The sequence below is a fragment of the Chiloscyllium plagiosum genome, chromosome 23 (genome assembly GCF_004010195.1).
Source record: "Chiloscyllium plagiosum isolate BGI_BamShark_2017 chromosome 23, ASM401019v2, whole genome shotgun sequence".
Lineage (NCBI taxonomy): Eukaryota > Metazoa > Chordata > Chondrichthyes > Orectolobiformes > Hemiscylliidae > Chiloscyllium > Chiloscyllium plagiosum.
In genome coordinates this window covers 9791291-9813962 of record NC_057732.1, presented here as the reverse complement: position 1 = coordinate 9813962, position 22672 = coordinate 9791291, and the positions used below count along the sequence as shown (strand labels likewise).

The 22672-nt window shown below is 39.0% G+C and overlaps 1 protein-coding gene across 14 annotated transcripts in view; it reads left to right on the top strand.

Annotated features, from left to right (window-relative positions):
- plekha5 (pleckstrin homology domain containing, family A member 5) overlaps positions 1 to 20959 on the top strand; it is a 344620-nt gene extending 323661 nt beyond the window's left edge. For 13 of the 14 annotated variants that reach the window (XM_043713466.1, XM_043713471.1, XM_043713468.1 and 10 more), the window contains 5 exons: positions 712 to 873; positions 1765 to 1880; positions 10201 to 10340; positions 15580 to 15674; positions 19880 to 20959. In XM_043713466.1, the coding sequence (XP_043569401.1) occupies positions 712 to 873; positions 1765 to 1880; positions 10201 to 10340; positions 15580 to 15665 (504 nt within the window). In that variant the 3' untranslated portion in view covers positions 15666 to 15674; positions 19880 to 20959. The remainder of the gene's footprint in view (positions 1 to 711; positions 874 to 1764; positions 1881 to 10200; positions 10341 to 15579; positions 15675 to 19879) is intronic. The other variant, XM_043713467.1, reaches the window with a different exon arrangement.
- The last annotated feature ends 1713 nt before the right edge of the window (positions 20960 to 22672 follow it).

Sequence of the window (22672 nt, the reverse complement as noted above, 5' to 3'; positions counted from 1 at the left end):
ATATGCTACCGTACAGAACCAACTGCTTTCGTGACTATGTATATAAAGATGTCTTTGAAAAAAAGTACATTTTTGAAATGTAAATAAAAATATTTGGCATTTACTTTGGAAAGAACTTAAATTTCACTAATTTGTATTTCAGAACCTAGATTTTGTATTTAAGAAGATGAAATTTAGAATAGGTACTAAGTTGGACTGAGCTTTTTTTTAAATTGTTCTTGGAATATGAGCAAGGCTTGCAGTTACGACCCTTACATTGCCATGGAAAACTGGCAGCAGAACTCACCATTTCATAAAATTGTGGCTTGCTAAATGAGTCGAAGAGTGTGGTGCTAGAAAAGCACAGCTGGTCAGGCAGCATCCGAGGGGCAGGAGAGTCAACGTTTCGGGCATAAGCCCTTCATCAGTGATGAGGCTCGTTGCTGCAGATGGCTACAGATGGTGGAGAATCGATTGCTTAGTTTTTGGAATAGAATTGATCTGACAAGGACAGGGCTTTCCATAAAGGACTGTGTGATCCAGTTGAGTTTTTAACAACACTTTGACATCTTCATTCTTGCTTTTGTTGTTTTTTTTATTTCTAGATTTTTAAAACGGAATTCAAATTCTGAAGCTATAATGGTAGAATTCTCTGCATTATTTCCAGATCTCTGGATTGTCAGTTCTATAAAATAACCAATCACATCCTCTCAAAGAAGTTTCTTATTTCAGGTTCATAGAAATAAAACTGCTGAAAGTAATATCAAAGAGTTGGAAGCAGCTGTTCGAAACAATAGTTGGGACCAACATCAAGAAACTGCGGCAGAGGAAATTGCTCGCTTAAAAGAAGAACGCATTGAACTAAATCAAAACAAGTTAGAAAGTGGAAATGATGTGAGTATAGATTGTTTTGTGATAGATATTTGGCCTTGTCATTCTCACTCTCTATTTTGTGCATACGATAACTAAAGTACAAATATTCTGGGGAATTTATGTATAATGTATCTTTGGGCAGGCCATTATTGTGAGGTTATAAAAGCAATGCAAAGCTTAGATCAATTGGCATGTTAACAGGATTATGAGCTAATAGTTATAAAGAGGGACTTAACATGTTTGAGTTTTTTTCTCACTGGAGTTAAACTAATTAAGTGGTGATCGTGTGTAGCATGATGTGACTTTGAAAGGTTATGAAGGGTCAAGTAGTGAAAGACTGTTTACACAGAGCAAAATATTAGGGAGCAATTATAAAATAATTACATTCAACATCTTAAAATGATACTTTCTCAAGTATGATCCCAGGGCTGTGACTCCATTTCAGGCCAGTCTTGGGATAAGCTTAGGCCTGCATGCTACGAGGTGGTCATTTCATTCAGTTTTATCTTTTGCCTGTCTTCTTTTCACATATTTTCTAACTTGTTCAGAAGTGTTATTACATAATTCTGGAGCAAGTGCGACTTGAACTCAGGCCTCCTGACTTAGGGATAGTGACACTACCACTGCACCATAAGAGCCCCTCTAACCTCTTTTTTTTTACTTAGTCTAATCAACGTGTTCAGAGATGTTATTCCACATCTGGGCTTTAACCTGGGCCTCCACTGTGCCACAAGAGCCGTGTTAACCTCTTTTCTGGTGCAGCTAAGATATGGATGCAGTTGTGAGCATTTAAAGGCACCACTTTCCAGTATTTCACATTACCACTGTAATTCAGGGTCTTTGACAAATAGTAAACCTTGAAGACAACTTCATCATCCTTAATGCAAGCACTTTGTTTTTGCAATTCTGTAGTCCTCAGGCCAAGTGATCATGTCTGAAAGGTGCACTGAAGCAGAGTCTGAAATACAAAGCCCTGATGAAGCTGTGGATAAAAAGAAGGATCTTGATGGAATAAAATCCAGAAGCAGGTATATTCTTATTTGTTTTTTGGGAAATGAGGCAAAAAAATGAATTGTGTTTTTATATTTGTTCAGTGTGAGTATTTCTTACTAAATGGCATGAACATATACAATCATCATGGCAGGAGGTGATGGTGTAAAAATTATTATTGCTAGATTAGGAATCCAGAGAGATTTATAGTTTTTAGGGGACCTGGGATTGACTCCGACCATGGCAGATGTTGCCATTTGAGTTCAGTTTTAAAGATCTGGAATTAAAGAAAAGTATTTTAAATAGAAATGTAAAAGGTGTAATGATGAACACCCATCTGATTCACTAATGCCATTTAGGAAATGCAAACTGCCATCATTACCTGGCATAGTTTACATGTGACCTCAGGCCCACAGGCTTAACTGCCATTTTAAATGGCCTAGAAAGCTATTCTATTTTAACTGCTAAAACGTCTCAAAACTGAAATAAAACTGGACTGCCATCTGAATCACCCAAGGTACCAGAAATGACAGTGACAAACTCTGTTCTTTCAACTGACACAGTTCTCCTTACCAACATCTTGGGTGTGAGAATTAGAACAGCAACAGCCTTCAGTAGTCATATTCTAATATTCTCAGAATCATATCCTACACACAATATTCCAGACAATTCCTTCACTGTCCCTGGATCTGTCCTGTCGTACAAACAGACCTAGCAGAGGTATTGGTACAGTGATACAGGGTTGAAAAAGAATATCCCAGGAGTCCTCAACTGTCACACTGGACCCAGTGACATCTCATGACAAGAGGTCAAACATGGGCAGCAAAGCACCTGATTACCACATACAGTGCCACCCTCCAACTTCCCCAGTACTCCTTAGAAAGTACAAAGGGTGGCAAATATGCATATACAGAGTAGGGGTCTCCAATGTCCATCATCAAGAGTGGATTGGCAGCACCACTACCAACTGAGCTGGTTAAGACCTAAAGGATATAGCTGCTAGACTGGATCAGCAGCAGGTGATGAGGTAAAAACTTCATTCTCCTCAATCTGCCTGTCACAGAAGCATCTTAGAAGTGACCACCATACAGTGTTTATGGAGACAAAGTCTTGTTTTCGGCGCTATGGATGTCCTCCATTGTGTTGTGAGGTACTATCATCACGCTAAATGGATAGACTTTCAACAGATCTAACAGCTGTTGCGGTGAGACGACCTACCAGGGATAAGCCATGGGGTACAAGTGTCTGGCACAGAATCTGTCCCTGTTGCTCAGAAGGGAAGAGGGGGGATGAGCAGAGCATTAGTCATTGGGGACTCCATAGTTAGGGGACAGATAGGAGGTTCTGTGGGAGTGAGATAGACTCCTGTTTGGTGTGGTGCTTCTCAGGTGCCAGGGTTCGTAATGTCTTGGATCGTGTTTTCGGAATCCTTGAGGGGGGAGGGGGGGAGCAGCCCCAAGTCGTAGTCCACCAAGGTACCAGCAACATGGATAGGAAAAGGGATGGGGATTTAAGGCAGAAATTCAGGGAGCTAAGGTGGAAGCTTAGAGCTAGAACAAACAGAGTTGTTATCTCTGGTTTGTTGCCCATGCTATGTGCTAGCGAGGGGAGGAATAGGGAGAGAGAAGAATTGAACACATGGCTACAGGGATGGTGCAGGAGGGAGGGTTTCGAACACCTGGATAATTGGGGCTTATTCTGGATTAAGTGCGACTTCAACAAACAGATGGTCTACACCTGAACCAGAGGGGTACCAATATCCTGGTGGTGGTGGTGGGGGGTAGCTTGCTAAAGCAGTTTGGGAGGGTTTAAACTAATTCAGCAACGGGATGGGAACCTAAATCATAGTTCCACTGTCCTGAAGGTTGAGAGTAGTGAGGTCAGAAATGAGGTTTCAAGGTTGCAAGAGTTCACCGGCAAGCCGGAAGATGGTTTGAAGTGTGTCTACTTCAACGCCAGGAGCGTTTGGAATGAGATGGGTGGACTTGCAGCATGGTTTGGTACTGGAATTTTGATGTTGTGGCCATTTCAGAGACATGGATAGAGCGGGGACAGGAATGGTTGTTGCAGGTCCCGGGATTTAGATGTTTCAGTAACAGCAGAGAAGATGGTAAAATAGGAGGAGTTGTGGCATTGTTAGTCAAGGACAGTATTACAGTAACAGAGGACATTTGAGGACTTGTCTACTGAGGTAGTATGGGCTGAGATTAGAAACAGGAAAGGAGAGGTCACCCTGTTGGGAGTTTTCTATTGGCCTCCAAATAGTTCTAGACATGTAGAGGAAAGGATAGCAAAGATGATTCTGGATAGGAGCCAGAGTAACAGTGTAGTTGTTATGGGAGACTTTAACTTTCCAAATATTGATGGAAATACTATAGTTCAAATACTTTTAGATGGGTCAGTTTTTGTCCAATGTGTTTTCTGACACAGTATGTAGACAGACCAACAAGGGGCAAGGCCACATTGGACTTAGTACTGAGTAATGAACCTGGTCAGGTGTTAGATTTTGAGGTAGGTGAGCACTTTGTTGACAGTGACCACAATTCAGTTATGTTTACTTTAGAGATGGAAAGGGATAGGTATATACTGCAGGGCAAGAGTTATTGCTGGCGGAAAAGCAATTATGATGCGATTAGGCAAGATTTAGGATGCATAGGATGGGGAAGGAAACGACAGGAATGGGCACAATTGAATGTGAAGCTTATTCAAGGGACAGCTACTGTTTGTCCTTGATAAGTGTGTACTTGTCAGGCAGGGAAGAAATGGTCAAGTGAGGGAGCCATGGTTTACTAAATAAATTGAATCTCTTGTCAAGAGGAAGAAGAAGGCTTATGTTAGGACGCTTGAGAGTTACAAGTTAGCCAGGAAAAACCTAAAAAGAGAGCTAACAAGAGCCAGAAGGGGACATTACAAGTCGTTGGATCAGAAATTGGCTAGCTGAAAGAAGACAGAATGTGGTGGTTGGTTGGAAATGTTCATTCTGGAGCTTAGTTACAAAGATCTGTTTTGAGGTCAGTGCTGTTTGTCATTTTTATAAATGACCTGGATGAGGGTGTAGATTGGTAAATTTGCAAATGGCACTAAGGTTGGTGGCATTGTGGATAGTGACAAAGGCATACAACTAAGTCCTGTGTCAGAGCTTCACCAGGTTAATAACTCTATTTTAGGTATGCCTGGTGCTGCTCCTGGTTATAGAGGGACATAGATAAGCTGCAGAGCTGAGCTGAGAGGTGGCAAATGGAGTTTAATGTGGAAAAGTGTGAGGTGATTCACTTTAGAAGGAGTAACAGGAATACAGAGTACTGGGCTAATGGTAAGATTCTTGGTAGTGTAGTGAGCAGAGAAATCTCTGTGTCCATGTACATGGATCCCTGGAAGTTGCCAACCAGGCTGATATGGCTATTAAGAAGGCATACAGTGTGTTAGCTTTTTGGTAGAGGGATTGTATTTCAGAGCCATGAGGTCATGCTGCAGTATTGCGTACAGTTCTGGTCACCACATTATAGGAATGATGTGAAAGCATTGGAAAGGGTTCAAGGGGGTTTACTAGAATGTTGTCTGGTATGGAGGGAAGGTCTTATGTGGAAAGACTGAGGGACTTGAGGCTGTTTTCGTTAGAGAGAAGAAGGTTGAGAGGTGACTTAATTGAGACATATCAGATAATCAGGGGTTTAGATAGGGTGGACAGTGAGAGCCTTTTACCTTGGATGGAGATGGCTAGCATGAGGGGACATGACTTTAAATTGAGGGATGATAGATATAAGACAGATGTCAGAGGTAATTTCTTTACTCAGAGTAGTAGGGGTGTGGAACACAGTACCTGCAACAGTAGTAGACTCGCCGTCATTAAAGGCATTTAAATGGTCATTGGATAAACATATGGATGAAAATGGAATTGTTTAGGATAGATGGGCTTCAGATTAGTTCCACAGGTTGGCATAATATTGAGGCCCAAAGGGCCTGTCCTGCACTGTAATCTTCTGTGTTCTAATTCATAACTGGGCTTATTTGAGGTAATTATCAAATGAACCATACTCAAATACAATCTGCAAAACACATGGCTCAACATATTCCTCACTCTATCAACAAACAAGCCAATGATGATTGCAGGTGGCATGCCAGGAGCAGCACCAGGCATACCTAAAATAGAGTTATTAACCTGGTGAAGCTATGACACAGGACTTAGTTGTATGCCAAAAATGATAAGCAGCAAGTGAAAAATAGAGTAAACATTTCCACAACCAAATGATCAGATCTAAACTCTGCAGTCTGCCACTTCCAATCGTGAATGGTGGTAGATAATTAAACAATTCACTGGAAATGGGAGCACTACAAACAACCCCATTCTCAATTATGGGGGAAACCCTGCACTTTACTATAAAAGGTAAGGCTGAAGTATTTACAACAATCTTCAGCTCAAAGTGCGAAGAGGATGATTATGCTGACCTTCTTTAGAGTTCCCTGCATCATAGTCTTTCAGCCAATTTGATTCATGCCATATGATGTAAAGAAATGGCCGGAGTCACTGGATCCTACAAAGGCTGTCTAAGACAGAATGGCAACAGTGCTGGAGATGTGTGCTCCAGAATTTTCTGTGTCCTAGCCAAGTCTTTGTAGTACAGCTGAAACGCTAGCATCGAGTCAAAAATGTGACACTTTGCCCAGGGATGTCCTCAACACAAAAACAAGATAAATACTGCCTGGCCAATTACTGCCCCTTCAAACCACACTCGATCATCAGTAAATTAATGGAAAGTGTCCTCAACAGTGCTTTCAAGCAACATTTGTTTCACAATAAACTGCCCATAGATGCTCAGTTTAGATTCCACTAGGGCCACTCAATACCTGACCTTATTGGACTTTGGTTCAGCCTCAGTTCAAATGTTAACAAAAGAGCTGGGTTCTAGAGGTGAAGTGAAAATGACTGCCCTTAACATCCAGATTACATTTGACTAAGTGTGGCATAATGTGAGTATGACAAAATCCTTCGAGTCAGTGGGAATTGTAAAAACTCCACTAATTGGAATTATATCTAGCATAAAGGAAGATGGTTGTAGTTTCTGAAGGTCTGTCATCTCAGTTTCCTCAGTAATGTCCATGGCTCTTTAACTACCTGTTCGGTGACCATCCATACAGCATACAAATAGAATATAGAACAGTACAGTACAGGGCAGGCCCTTCACCCCTCAATGTTGTGCCGACCTTTTATCCTACTCTAAGCTCAACTACATACCCTTCTCTCATCCATGTGCCTATCCAAGAGTCGCTTAAATGTCCATAATATATCTGACTGTACCACTACTGCTGGCAGTGCATTCCACGTGCCCACACGTGTAAAAAACCGACCTCTGACATCTCTTCTAAACCTTCCTCCAATCAATTTAAAATTATGCCCCTTCGTGATAGCCATTTTTGCCTTGGGAAAAAGTCTCTGACTATTCAATCTATCTTAACCTCTCATCATCTTATACACATCTCTCAAGTTACCTCTCACTCTTCTTCGCTCCAATAAGAAAAACCTCTGTTCATTCAACCTTTCTTCATAAGACATGCCCTCCAGTCCAGGCAGCATCCTGGTAAATCTCCTCTGCACCATCTCTAAAGTTTCCACATCCTTCCTATAATGAGGCAACCAGAACTGAACACAATATTCCAAGTGTGGCCTAACCAGGGCTCTGTAGAGCTGCAGCATAACCTCGTGGCTCTTAAACTCAATCCCCTTGCTAATGAAAGCCAACACACCATACACCTTCTTAATAACCCTATCAACTTGGTGCCAACTTTGAGGGATCTATGAATGTGGACCCGAAGATCCCTCTGTTCCTTCACACTGCCAAGAATCCTGCCTTTAACCCAGTATTCTGCATTCAAATTCAACCTTCCAAAATGAATTACTTCACACTTTTCCAGGTTGAACTCCATCTGCCACTTATCAGCCCAGTTCTGCATCCTGTCAGTGTCCCATTACCACCTACAACAGCCCTCCATATTGTCCACCACTCTACCAATCTTTTTGTTATTAGCAAACTGACACCCTTTCACTTCCTCATCCAAGTCATTTATAAAAATCACAAAGAGCAGAGGTCCCTATGGAATACCACTGGTCACCGAGCTTCAGCTGAATACATCTTCTACCACCCTCTGTCTTCTATGGGCCAGCCAGTTCTGAATCCAGATAGTCAAATTTTCCTGTATCCCATGTCTCCTTACTTTCTGAATGAGCCTACTATGGTGAACCTTATGAAACGCCTTGCTAAAATCCATGTACACCACATCCACTGCTCTACCTTCATCAATGTTTTTTGCTACATCTTCAAAGAATTCACTGAGGCTTGTGAGGCGTGACCTGCCCCTCTCAAAGCCATGTTGACTACCTTTAATCAAACTATGGTTTTCCAAGTAATCATAAATCCTGTCTCTCAGAATCCTCTCCAATAATTTACCCACCACAGATGTAAGTCTGACTGATCTGTAATTCTCAGGATTATCCCTTTCTTGAACAACATTTGCCACCTTGTGATCATGTGGTACTACTCCAGTGGACAATGAGGACACAAAGATCATTGTCAAAGATACAGGAATCTCTTCCCTCGCTTCCTGTAGTAATGTCTAACCCAGGGGACATATCTATCCTTATGTTTTTCAAAATTTTCAGCACATTTTCCTTCTTAACAGCAACCTGTCTGAGCATATCAGCCTGTTTCATACTGTCCTCACAAACAACAAGGTCCCTCTCAGTAGTGAATATTGAAGCGAAGTATTCATTAAGGAAAAGGATGTTTGCTGATAATTGCATATTGTTCAGCATCATGACAACACAGATACTGAAGCACTCCATGTCCAAATGCAACAAGATACGGTCAGTATCCCGGTTTGGGCTGACAAGTGGCAAGTAACATTCACGCAATATGTTTCAAGCAATGACCATCTCCAACAAGAGAGAAACTAACCATCACCTCTTCACATTCAGTGGCACTACCGTCACTGAATCCCCTGCTATGAACATCATGTGCTTGCCGTTGACCAGAAATTGAACTCATCTAGCTCGATAACTACTGTGGCTACAAGAGCAGGTCAGAGACTAGGAATCTTGCAGTGAATAGATGCACCACCTGACTTCCCATAGCCTGTCCATCATCTATAAGGCACAAGTCGAAAGTTTCGTGGAATACTTTCCATTTGCTTAGATGAGTGCAGATCCAATTCAACATTCAAAAAGCGTGACATCAATCACAACAGAGCTGTCTCCATGATCGGCACAACATTCACAAATATTCACTCTGTCCATCACTGATGCTCAGAAGCAGCATTGTATCATATACAAGGATGCACCTGCAAGAGCGTCCTTAACTTCCAAATCCATGGTCACTACCATTTAGAAAGACAAACACAGCAGATTCAATAGTTAATCTCTACTTGGAAGTACCCCTCCAAGCCACTTAATATCCTGACTTGGAAATGTATCACTGTTCCATAAGTATCACTGAGTCAAAATAATGGAACTCCTTGGCAAAAGTGAGGACTGCAGATGCTGGAAACCAGAGTTCAGATCAGAGTAGTGGAAAAGCACAGCAGGTCAGACAGCATCCTTCCCTAATGACATTGTGCGTTGTGAAAGTGCAAGGAAAAGGAGCTGAGTAAATAATTTGTTTCAAAAGATCAGCATAAAAAATTATGGGCTGATATATATAGTTCTTTCAACGTAATTGTGTGCCAGATTCAATTGTAATGCATTCAGTGAATCTTTCCACACTAAAATAAATGCTATCAAGAAGAGTCACCTGTAAAGAACATAAGACACCAAAAATATAGTTTTTGGCCACTTACGCCTGATATATTGTTCATGTATAAATTATTCCATTAAAAATTGCCTGTGCTATGCTGGGGATAGAAAGAGCTTTTGAGTTTTTCACGCAGAGTGCTGCCTAATTTAAATTGAATGGAATGTAGTGAGCAGTGGGAATAAAATGTCTTACCAGTTAACTAACACTTTTATACAGATATGTGCTGAACTTGATATCCTAGTGTTCCTCTTCTGTAAATGGTTTTTGACAATGTATTTCATTCTTACTATTGAGTATGATGGATGTTTTCATTGTTGAAAACCCTTTATAAATATCCTTGACTTTGAATTTACTGCTTTAATTATAAAATAAAATGAGTTTCTATTTAGTTCAGAAGCTTATCATAAATTCGCAAAACTGTTACAATGTTGTGGTTAATAACTGACAAGTTGCTTTGTCAGTCATTCATACTTTGAGTACTTAAATGCAAATCCTCAAGTCGGCAAAAATCTTCTTTATTAATTTCTTTGAACTGCAATGATGTTTTCTCCTAACTAGTTTTTGTTGCTTTTAGTGTGTTAACTGTGGCCCCCACCGTTAACCGCAAAACCGATATCAGGGCTGATGAGGAAAATGCTCAGGAAGGAGTGAAGATGATTAATATCTCCAGTGAACTAGCTGCAGATGCACCAAGAAGCAGCAAACTTGTAGCAGGCAGGTTCAACTTACATTTTGAGCCAATGAAGATATAATGTTACATCAATGTATGGTGAAACAAAAATACTAAGTTTAAATCTTTTCAAAGTTGACAGCACTGTTCCAAAGAATTTTCTGGTTTCATTGCATTCAGCAATGATGATAAACAGAAAGTACCAAATGAAGACTTTTACTGAACAACAGCTATGTTTTAATTTTACCTCTCTTTAGATTATTTTATGGTGTTCAGTGCTTGTGAGTTTATATTGCAATGAAGTTCATACGTGACACTTTTACTGCACTAGAATAGCAGTTCTCTGTATCTGGTTGCTTTGTGGTTTTAGCATATATGGCATTCGGAATGACCTAAATATATGTAGGTCTGTGGTGCTATTGTGAGAATAATGCCACCAGTAAAAGCAATGAATTATACATCAGTTCATTTCTCTGTTTTATATATTTTGTTCAACAGTTACTGACGTCATGTTGAAATGTATTCTCACTCCACTCAATATAATTCACCATACTCTAGATTCTGTGATTATCCTTTCATTCTGTTAAGCACCCCTTTCACTTTCATACTGAAGTTTTTTTTATTTTGGACCCAGTTATTTATCATTTTCTGTTTTAGTTTCCTACTTGTTGCATATTGTTTTTTTCTTTATCTTTTCCTCACTTGTGTTTTCTTTGGACTTCGTTATCTTCTCAAATGTATTGAATACTCTGGTGTCATTTTTCCATCTATGCTCAATATACAAATATGGTATGCCAGCCAGATCACACAGTATGGCCACATATAACATCGACTCACTTTCCTCCCACTATCCAAGTGAAAAGAGAAAAACCATGAGGCTAATTAAGGGAAAAATTTAAGAAATTTCTCTCAAATTCCAAAGGAAATTAATCAAGTTTGAAAGTACTACAGCAACTCCAAGCAATAATCCTAATCAGTTTCATTTACATTTTTAGCTGAGATGTCTTCTACTTTCAGAAAATAGTTCAGCAAATTGTTTCAACGATTATATTGAATACCAACTTAGTGCAAATTTTGTGTAGATGACTGACTCTCCATTAAAATTATGATTTCTTGTAACTAAGCAAATACATTTTTAAAAATTTTTAAAATCTCTATTAAAATCCACTTTGGCTTCTTTTCTTATTGGGTGTAATCCAAGGGCATTGAGTCTGTTTTCATAGCTATAGGTTCTCATCCCTGGTATCATTCAGATGAATCTGCACTGGTTATACTTGTTGCCACTTTAATGTCCTCTGCAATAATTGGTCAGCCAAAGCTGCACACAGTACATTCTGACCATGATCTAACTACTGTCTTATACTACCTTATCATCAGATTTTTGGTCTTGTATTCTCTGCCCAATTTATGAAAGTCAGAATGCTGTTCATCTATTCAATTTTACCTTAAGTAGCATTTTGAAGCGGTATTTGCACTTTGTCTCTCAGTCTTCCACACTCCTTAAACATCTTTAAGTTAGGCTAATATTCCAATCAGTTGTTTACCTTTTTAAAACATCATTTCAACCTGTTTGAACAAAATTCCACCAGTAAAATTTTGTGAAGCACATTTGTTCACCCAGGCAGTCTTTCCCAGCATTTAGACATCTTTGTCCACAAGTCAAATCACCATTAATCAACATTGCTTCCACGTAAAGTGGACCACAGAAAATCCAATTTGGCTATCAGACCTCCGTACAATCCAAACACTTCTATATATTGTGGAAACATTTATATATTGTGGAAGTCTTGAAAGCCAAACTGTTGATTTAGATTATCATCCAGTTATTATGATGATGATTACACAAAAATTGTGTCCTGCTATTGGATACTTCCCATTTTCAATGCAGCTCTGTTGATTGGAGCTGATATTTAGTCCAAATATGCATATGACAATGCATTTTAACTATTTTCTGCCTCACTTCATAGAGATGTTTAATAAAGTGAAACCACTTGAATAGCAGTTGAAAGTATTGTTTCATTTCTTGCTTTGAAAAAAATGCCCTTGCTCTTTCAGAAGATTGTTCATACTGTTATGCTCCTCTTTGATGTTCAATCTAATCCCTGGGTTTTAGAAATGTTGTTGCTGAACCTAATGCAATTGCAATGTTCTACATCCCACCTGGTGCTTTGAGTGACAGCTCTCATAATGCCACATAGTAATGTGGTGGGAGAAGGCACTTGTGTGAACAGAAGGGAAAGACACAATGGGCTTTTTGAAAGCAACCATTGAGAATCAAACATAAATGTGGCAGCTATTATCCTGGTTGTTAGTCTGCTACTTAGGTACGTGTATGGCCTTTGAACATCTGGTTTTAAATAAATAAAGTGAAAGCTTTATCGAGTTCATCGGGCAGAAAACTTGAGGGCATTAATTGTGTAGGGCCTTGCTGTGCACAAATTGGCTGTTTCATTTCTCTGTAATATAACAGCAACTGCACTTCAAAAGTATCTGATTAGCTTTGAAGCTTTTGGGACATCCTGAAGTGATATACATTTTAGCTCTTTTTAAGTTTAGTTTGCTGATTGAATTCAGAGATCTTCTGACTGGCTACTAAATCACCATAGTTTTTTTCAAAGCTTTTCCCTCATTATGGTTTTCTGTATTGCCATTTTCTAACTGAGAATACAAGGAATTAGCTGACGAGGACTCAACATATAATTGGCATGCATGAATCAATCTGGCTGACTCACTTCAGTTTTGCCTGAATACTTCTGCAGAATTACTTTTTAACTGGTATTGCCTTTACAGGGATAGGGCAGTTGTATGGGTTAGACTTATTTATTACTGTGTGATAGTCGCTGCTACGGCTTTGCTTTTGAGTATTTTCTAATCAGCTTCCCAATCTCAGATCAAATCCTTAAATATTTCACCTTTCCCCATCTTGTCTCTCACTTCCTGGGTCTCTGGTTCATTTTTTAAGCTATTTACTGTTGACAATTGCCAATCAGCATGTTATGTTTCTGACCATCTGACAAGGGAAGCAAGCTGTTGCAATTTGGAGAGCTATTTCTGTCCCCGAAACTGAGTAAGAAGTTTTTTTATATAAGTGGTACCGGTTACAATAATGGAACATTACCATTCATACTACAACTCTAGGGATTACCTTTTCTGCCATTAGAATTCTCTTCTTGTATAAGGAAACATTGGTGAGATGACAAAGGCAACTAGAAAATGGATATGATATGGATATTTTGTCAATATAAAGAGAGGGGAAGGGAGCAGGGTTGGTGGCACCGAATCAGATGTGAGTGAGGAGCTGAAGGGATTTCCTGATCTGATGTTCTGCCCTTCCATCCCCTCCCACCATCCTATTCTTTTTCAGTAGGTATGATTGTGTTACAGTTTATCCAACAATGTTCCATTATAGCACCATTTGCACTGTTTTGCTAAGGTTGACATTTCAATGGTTATAAATGCTCCCCAATGTCTGGAGATGTTCTGAAATTTGCAGCAATCTACCAGTGACCAAAGAAAGTATTTGGGAGATTTTGAGACAGACTAGACAGTGCAGTGACACCCAATCAAATTCAAACTTCACCCTAAGAATAATGCCAGTAGGACTTTAATTGCCTGGGATTTTGGTGGGCTGCAGTGGAATTAGTCGAAAGTGAGGACTGAAGATTAGAATCGAGTGCATTGCTGGAAAAGCACAGTTGGTCAGGCAGCATCCAAGGAGCAGGAGAGTCGACATTTTGGGCAAAAACCCTTCAGGATTCCTTATGAAGGGCTTTTGCCCGAAACATCGACCCTCCTGTTCCTTGGATGCTGCCTGACCGGCTGTGCTTTTCCAGCACCACACTCTTGACTGCAATGGAATTAATAGTTTAACTGACTATCATTTGGGAAGAGAGGCACAATTGGAGCAAGAATCTTTAACTTTGTATCAGGTTAAGGTGGAGTACTGGTCGAGGATCCTCCTGTTGATTTGGTACAGCTTCCATGCCCCATTCTGTGACTGGTTCAAGTGTTCCAATGTACCTGTGCAAGCAAGTGGAGCTGGAGTAGTATGTTCTGTATTATTTAGTATTCTGCAATATTGGAAAATCAGGAAAACCGATATTCTATTGCCATGGTCCTGTGAACCAGCTTTTCGCCACTATCCTTAGAGTACTCTGGGCCCGATCTGCAGCAGACTAGGTCTAAGTGTGAGAGAGAATATTTTAAGAGCATTGTATCACTTAAATTTGAAACCAAGCAGAGGTCTTTCCAGTTGAATAAAAAAGTTTTTTTTATATAAACGCCTTCTAAGATTCTTAACTGGGTGTGGAGGGTGCTGGGTAGGGCAGGGACTTTTGTTTGAATTAATAAGGAACTAAGTCTTTGCTTACCCTCAACTCACTCCTGTTTCAATGCCAGCTTTCAGTTGACAACCTATCCATTGATGTCTCCCAGAGCTGCCAACTCTAGATATTTCTCTTTGTTAATATACTGACATTAGAAACCTTACTTTACATTTGATGGATATTTTATAGAAATAGTTTAGATTAGATGCCGAATAAATTTGAAACCTTGGTGTGCAAAAGACTCATTCAAAAGAAGTATTACGTTTTAAAAATTAAGCTTTCTGTAGCTGGCTACAATATTTTTCCTACCTCTTTTATTGTTAATAATCTCTCAAATTTGTTTCCTCATTAAATTAATGTTACAATATCTCATCTGATTGTTAACTGTTTTCAATTTCCTAATATCCTAATGCAATTTCTTTGCCCTCTTGGAGAGCAAAGAAAAGCCTTTGTGAAAGAGCTGATATTGAGATTCAAAACAAATATGACCGCACTCGAGCTAAATTACAGCACTGACCCATGTTTGTACTAGTACTACATTTTCAAATGTCTGTCTTCTAGCTTTCCATTGTGCTCATGGTTGTCCACGTTCTTTGAGTTCTTGGTTGTTCCTTGACTTGTACCACTTGAGTTACAAGTGATTTGCTAACGGAAACTAGAGTGTTTTCTTTTGTCCATATACAGTAAAATTGCATGTTAAAATATTTTGGATCTTAATTTGTTCAGTTATAGCCTTATAGTTTATTGAAGGTCTGTATTTCAAGCCTTGTGTCTGAATGCGACTTTTATTTAAAAATTATATCAACTACTTATTTATTTGACATTCAAGTTGTGTTGTCTAAAAGATGTAGCATTAGTTGGGAAAAGTGCTTCTTGTCCTTTTGATTGTGATCTTGGTGGTTGTCAGTTTTTTTTTAATTGTACTTATTTGTTTCCCTACATTCACCATTCTTTGCAGAACAAAGTCTGTCTTCTCCACATCAATCCCCAACATCCCCATCGCACCCACAGCTCACAGAAGGATCTCATTTTATGTGTGTCTGATATAAAAAAGTAAGCTTAATTTATTACAATCATTTTTATCAACTTACTATTTCTTTTCAGCCAACATTTTCTTTTAACTGATAATTTGTTGCCTTAATGTTGTCCTGCTAAATTTTCAGTGGAAGTTCTCATTGAGCATTTTGTTCTTTTGTCCCTTCTGTCAAGATCCATGTCTGGAAGATTGACAAGTTCAGTAGCATGAATCGCATCTAATTATTTGTCCAACTGTAAAGGAATGAATCTTGCATTCTTTCTAATCCATAACAATCTATTTGTCTATCAGCCTAAGAAAAATGTCTTTTGACAGTAGCTCAGGAAAAGTTGATTTATATTTTTTATTACTCTTTATTTTTTCAAGGTTCTCCACAGTGTGAGTTTGTCTGGCACAGTGCACAGAGCAAAATAAAGTTGAAATTTCCTTTGAGGTGAAAGCAAAATACTCCCAGGCTGGTAATCTGAAACAAACAACAAAGAGCTTGTGAAGAAGTGTTATTGGACCCGAAATGTTAACACTTTCTCTACACAGATGTTGCCAGACCTCCTGAGTTTCTCCAGCAATTTCTATTAATGTTCCCAGGGCATGAGTTCATGTCCCACCATGATAGATGATGAAATTTGAACTCGTTGTTAAAAATCTGGAAGTTAAAAAGACATGTAACTCATGTCGATTGCTGTAAACTCCTATTATTGTCTTTTAGGAAGATAAATCTGCTTTCCTAACCTGCTCTGGACTACATTTGACTCCATATCCACAGTGATGTGGTTTTACCTTCTTCTGAAATGGCCTCAGAAAACATTCAGTTCGATGGAAATTAGGGATGGGCTACCCGAGCCAGTGATGCCCCTAGTCTGTCAATGAGTAGAGTGGAAGGGAGATGTACATTCAATGGCAAAATGAATGTCAGATTTAGAACAGGATGGTAATGTAATGAAGAATGAAACAAACAATGATTCTGTAGCAGCAGCAACTGCCAACAGCAGAATCATTACTGGCATCAGATGTTTGTAAAAATGGAATCAGTAATTGTGATCCAAAATTGTTGAATTCAATTCTGAATCCAACGTCAGTGAAGATTTTGAAATTGAAAATTAAACCATTGTTCCTCAAACTTAAACTAATGAAGTTCAATGTAAGTTGACTTAGACTATTGTCAAAGTCGTCTAAGAACATCAAGGAATTAAAATGGCAAGTAAACTTGGATGGCAATATTCAGCAAAACAATCACCCAATCTGTTATTAAAGACGACCTCATCAGAAGAAGCAAATACTCAAAATGACAGCCATATGAATAAATTGCTGTTGGAATAGAGGCAGTGACAGGGCAGGGTGTTGCATTTTCTGTGCTAGTAGGGGAAGGCAAGTGTTTGTTGAGGTAATGGCAGCATAGCCAAAGATTTCACAGTGAATCATGTAGCCTTTTGGATTATTTACAAGGAAAGACAGATGTTTTTCTTGATGGCATCACTTTCAAGGTAGTGAAAATGGCTGAGGGTAATCTATTGAATGTAGGTGTCGAGCAAGGTGAGGACACAGGTTATGTGAAGAATGGAAGGAGTTAGAACAGAAGTGCATGAAATTGGGTGGATATGTTCTGGCATCGATGACAATGCTGAAGGAAAACACCAATTGAGAAAGAAGTTCAATTGGAACCACCTATTTGGAAGGTGGCATCATAAGAACAAATTAAATGGAGGAACTAAGAAAATGGCATAGAATTCACAGGAAAAAGGAAGTGTAAGCAAGCTGGCTGTGGAAATTATTGAGCTTATGGTAGACATTAGTGACTACCATTTCCCAGAAATGGAGATTGAAAAGTTGGGAAAAGGATGGAAAGAGTCGGTAATAGGCCATGTGAAGACAAGGAAAGGATGGAAATTGGAAGCCAAGTTGGGAATTGCTATAATTTTTAAGTTGGAGCTGAAAACAGGAAACTGTACTGATACAATTATTGGGCACGTGGCTCAGTGGTTAGCACTACTGCCTCACAGCACAAGGGACCCGGGTTCAGTTCCCACCTTGGGCATCTGTGTGTGTGTGTGTGGAGTTTGCACATTCTCCCTGTGTCTGCATGGGTTTCCTCCGGGTGCTCCGGTTTCCTCCCACAATCCAAAGATGTGCAGGTTAGGTGAATTGGCCATGCTAAGTTGCCCGTAATGTTAGGTGTAGGGGAATGGGTCTGGGTGGGTTGTTCTTCGGAGGGTCAGTGGGGTCAGTGTCATCAGTGGAAGCAAGAGTACCCCACACATATTACAAAAAGAGAGGCACGACTGGAACTTGTATGAATTACCAAAGTGTATTTTCTTTGGAGAAAGTAAGCGACTGCTTGTAAAAACATTTCACAGATTGAGGAGGGTGTTTGTGGATGGAAACTGGTTGGAGCTCCGCAGAAGAGACAGAAGGTTCTTGAGCTGAACCAATGGGAATGGAAGTAAAAAGAGATGGACATCTATGAAAAGATGATGGTTAGGGCCAGGATCCTGAAGAAAATGGTTGAGGGCTGGGGGGAGGGGAACTGTGGAGCCGGCCTACATGTAACCCACAGCTCTATGTCTTGTGAAATGATCTGGCACGTCACTCAGTTCAAGTGAAATTCTGGATTGGTAACAAATGCTATTTCTGCCAAGGATGCTTTTTTTAAAAAATCTTCCCTTGTCTTAGGTGGGAATGGTCATGGGTTTAGATCGTTCTGGTGAAGGATCCTCAGCAAATTGCGACAGTGTATCTTGCAGGCGGTACTCATTGTGTAGAGAGAGATTGGTTAAGGTGGTAGATGGTTTGCCAGCCAAGTAGACTGCTTTGTCCTGGACAATATATGAGATTCTTGACGATCTGACAATTTTCGATCACCTTCCCTGATTCCCTGGACAGGCTTCAGGGAATCAAACTTTCCAGCTTTTCTTCTGTTCTTTTAGCCACAATATTTATATGGCTTGTTCATTTACATTTCTGGTCAATGGTAATTCGCCATCTTTAAGGTATAGGACTCTGCCTTAATGATGACATGTTGAGGGGAGATGGTTCTGTTGCAGATGGTCGTTGCCTGGAGTAGAGAAACAGAGGCAGTTGATATTACTCGAGCTGTTCTTCAAGAAAATATCTAGAGTAAGAGACCAGAAGGAGGGTGTCTTGGATGAGTGAGAATTTTAAAGATAAAGATAAAAGATTTTCTGCAGTGAGAATAGAGTCCTGGCCAAAACAGTAGCAATGAAAATGAAAGAAGGATTCTGCATTGTATTCAGTTCAAAATTAATTCGGTTGAGGGCATAGGGAATGATTTTGACGTCTGATAGCTGACGGTCAGAGAGAGAGAGAGAATGAGGTGTCAAGGGATAATGAAAATGCAATGAGATGAGGTGGAGGGATTTGGAAAGTAAAGGAGGATCCCAGAGGAGTTTGGGATCAAAGTGTTGTTAAGGCTTACAGCTTGAAAGGCACAACTAAGGTATTTTTGTTAAAGTGCTGGATGAGACAAAGTGAATATTGTTCTCTGATCTCCTTTGTGAAGAATTCTCACAGTAAAGGACCTCTCTCAGAGAACTAAATGCTTTTTACCCTTTGAGAACTCAGTTAAGTAACCATATGGAAAGTAAAAGCTCCGCTTCCCAGGTGTAATAAACAATGTGGCTGAACTTGAAATACTGAAGCTCAAACCTTGGACATACCAACCTTATTACCCATCTTAGCCAAGCCACATTGTGGGAATTTTCCGGCAGGAGTTCATGCTGTGACACGATACCTGTCTCAAAGGGGAAATCACCTTCCTGTTGCTTTTAGCTATGGTCAAGTTCAGGATAGTTGAGTAATGTTCTCACTTATTTGACACTGTTATACAGTCTTTACTCCCTTTAAAATTATTTGAAGGATCATCATGTGACAAAGGTGGTAATGATTAAATTAAAATGATGAGAATATTTCAACACCACAATATGTTTAGGTTTTACTTTACTGCTTGCACTAGGTGCTTGGGATCCTGCCCTGTTGAAAAGCATAAATCACAAAACAGATTTTTAAAACACTTAAGAGGAGTAACAAATTAAAGCTACTTTAGCTCAGACAAACATTACTTGGATCATCTATAGTGATTATGATCTGAAAAGTCTTTTTGAATTTGAGTAGAACTACTAATTGCATACCTTTAAGATGACTTTTTGAGATATGTTGAACTAAACTTTTCACTAAAAAGATTAAAAGAAATTTATTTTTGACACTGCAGCTCAGAATGTAGCCACAGGCAAATCATACACATCTACACAAGGCTGAGGCTCGGAGGAGTTTGACTGTATTTGGAAGGACACCAGGACGGTGGTCAAAATTTGACATCTGTATATGGAACTGGAGTACACCAGAGCACAAGAATTCAAGCAAGTGCTGGAAGCAACACTTGATTCAATATTAAACACTCCTTATAGGAAATACATTTTTGTTGGATTTAATGCCGATATATTACTTATTTCAGGAGCACTGATTGTTCCATGGCAGATTTTTTAACTTGGTCTTTTTAAATTTGCCAGTGTGTGGAGACCACAATATGTGAGCACATAGGGTGACTGGGTCTCATTTCAGTTAATGTATCAGAACTTAGTTTTCATTTTGAATTACATAGTATGTATAATGCCTGACTTTTAAGTAACTGTGGCCATTACCTATATGAAATAGTTCACCAATGTTTGATGTATACAATAGGAAATGGTTTCACATTTGTTTTCTTACCACTTTCAATGATTTGCAGTGCCATTGTACTGGTACAGGTTAATGCTGTTCCTTGGTAATACCATCTGCTGTAGCTATATATACTTAGTGTTGTATTGTCTGCAGTTACTGCCAAACTACTCTGAACAAATGTAAAAATGTCACACTTTTCATAGTTTCCTTATGTTCTCTGCCTTTAGTGAACTTTTCATACAAGCTTTATAGGGCAATACGCTCTAACTTCAGTACAGCTCAAATGCAAAGCAATATGTAGAGGGCTTTATATTCAGTATCTCATTGTATGTACAAAAGAGTGTAATTATGTTCATTGTGTACATAGCTTACAATGAGCAGAGCCTATAATAAAATGCTACTTACAAGTGTTAATATGCAATGTTCATATCACATTGTTTTATATCATGTTATAATAAATGGTAATGTTAAATTTGGTGGTGGTATTTTAATATGCATTTATTGCTGATTCATGCCAATAAGAAAAATTACCTGAAGAAATACATACTTGCATTGTAATGTTAATGTATCAAACTTGATTTTTGACTATTCACAAATATTGAAAGTTTTTCATTAAATCTTAAACCCTAAATAGCGTTGATTACTAATTTATTTACAAATCTCTCATTTTTTTTACCTGTAATATTCTCATTTGATCAAAACACATCTTTTAGAAAGTGTCTGTTTTAATTTTAAATTTCAACTCAAGGGTCCAATGTTTATGCACGTTCAGTAAACGTTCAAGATTGTTTCTCTGAATTGGTCTGTGTAAATTATTTTAAACTACTTTTGCTAAGTTTGAGAAGTTGATATATACAATTATTATGGTAGATGGGATGTATGGTTGCTATTTCATATCATAAATGTCTTTGGTAAAGACATTCGTGCTATCCACTCAAGGACAGCCTTTTAGATAAATAATGCCTATTCTCCTCTGCTGGCCACACAACAGAAGGGTTAAATTAGATATCCTATTCAGCGTGTGATCTGAGTCCCCATATTGTAACAGATTGTTAAGTTGAAATTTCTATGGTTTAGATGGAGTTGGGATTACTTAATTAGCAACAAATCTGAACAGTCATGTGTCAGGTTTCCTCCCACAATCTGAAGATGTGCAGGTTAGGTGAATTGGCTGTGCTAAATTGCCCATAGTGTCCAGGGATATGTAGGTTAGGTGCATTAGTCAGGGGTAAATGTAGGATAATAGGGGAGGGGAATGGGTCTGGGTGAGTTACCCTTCGGAGGGGTTGGTGTGGACTTGTTGGACCAAACTGCATGTTTCCACACTGTAGGGATTCTGTTTTTTTAAAAAGTATAAAATTAGTGAGTATGGGAATCAGGCTGCACAGAAAGTAAGGATACAAATGCTTAGATTCAGTCTCCTATCTTAAACTAATGACCTAAGAATTTTCTCCCCCTCTGAAAATTATGAGCAAAAGTCAGCCCATTATCTCTTAGGCATAGATTCACAGCTCAAAATGTTTTAATAATTTAGCACAAATTAGTTATTCCACTGAAGAATCCATTGGAACCCCAATGTGGAAAATGGGTCAGTGTAGCAAGAGTTTTTATCTCTGTGACTGCTCTGGGCTTCTGATCTTAAAACAATGTCTGTGTAAAGTTTAAAATCAATTTCTCCTTCATTGTTATCCTACATTATGAACTGAATGTTTTACCTGGAAATTTTTTTTCTGTAATTGAAAGTTGCTGAGAAAGTAAAACAGGATCAGTCAGAATAATTACAGAGCTGTCATCATAACCAAGGAATTAACAAAACCAATAAGCTGATTCTTCCCACAAGCTACATTCGATCCAATTATGCACCTTAATCTATTGGTGCAAATACCTTAATAATATCTAAAGTAGCAACAAAGATTTCTCAATTCACATAACGCTGCTGTTCCATTCTGGTTGGTTGTTTATTTAGTGGTTGTCACATTTTAAGACATTTACTGCAACACTCAAAGTACAATATTCATGTTCTACATTTACAATCTGGATGTCGCAACTGAGAGCATTGTTGCTAAGTTTGCACATGGCACAAAGGTAAGTGGAGAGACAGGTAATGTTGAAGAAATAGGATGAGAGGAGAAAGATAAAAGAGACCTAAGGGGCAACTTTTTCACGCAGAGGGTGGTACATGTATGGAATGAGCTGTCAGAGGATGTGGTGGAGGCTGGTACAATTGCAACATTTAAGAGGCATTTGGATGGGTATATGAATAGGAAGGGTTTGGAGGAATATGGGCCGGGTGCTGGCAAGTGGGACTAGATTGGGTTGGGATATCTGGTCGGCATGGACAGGT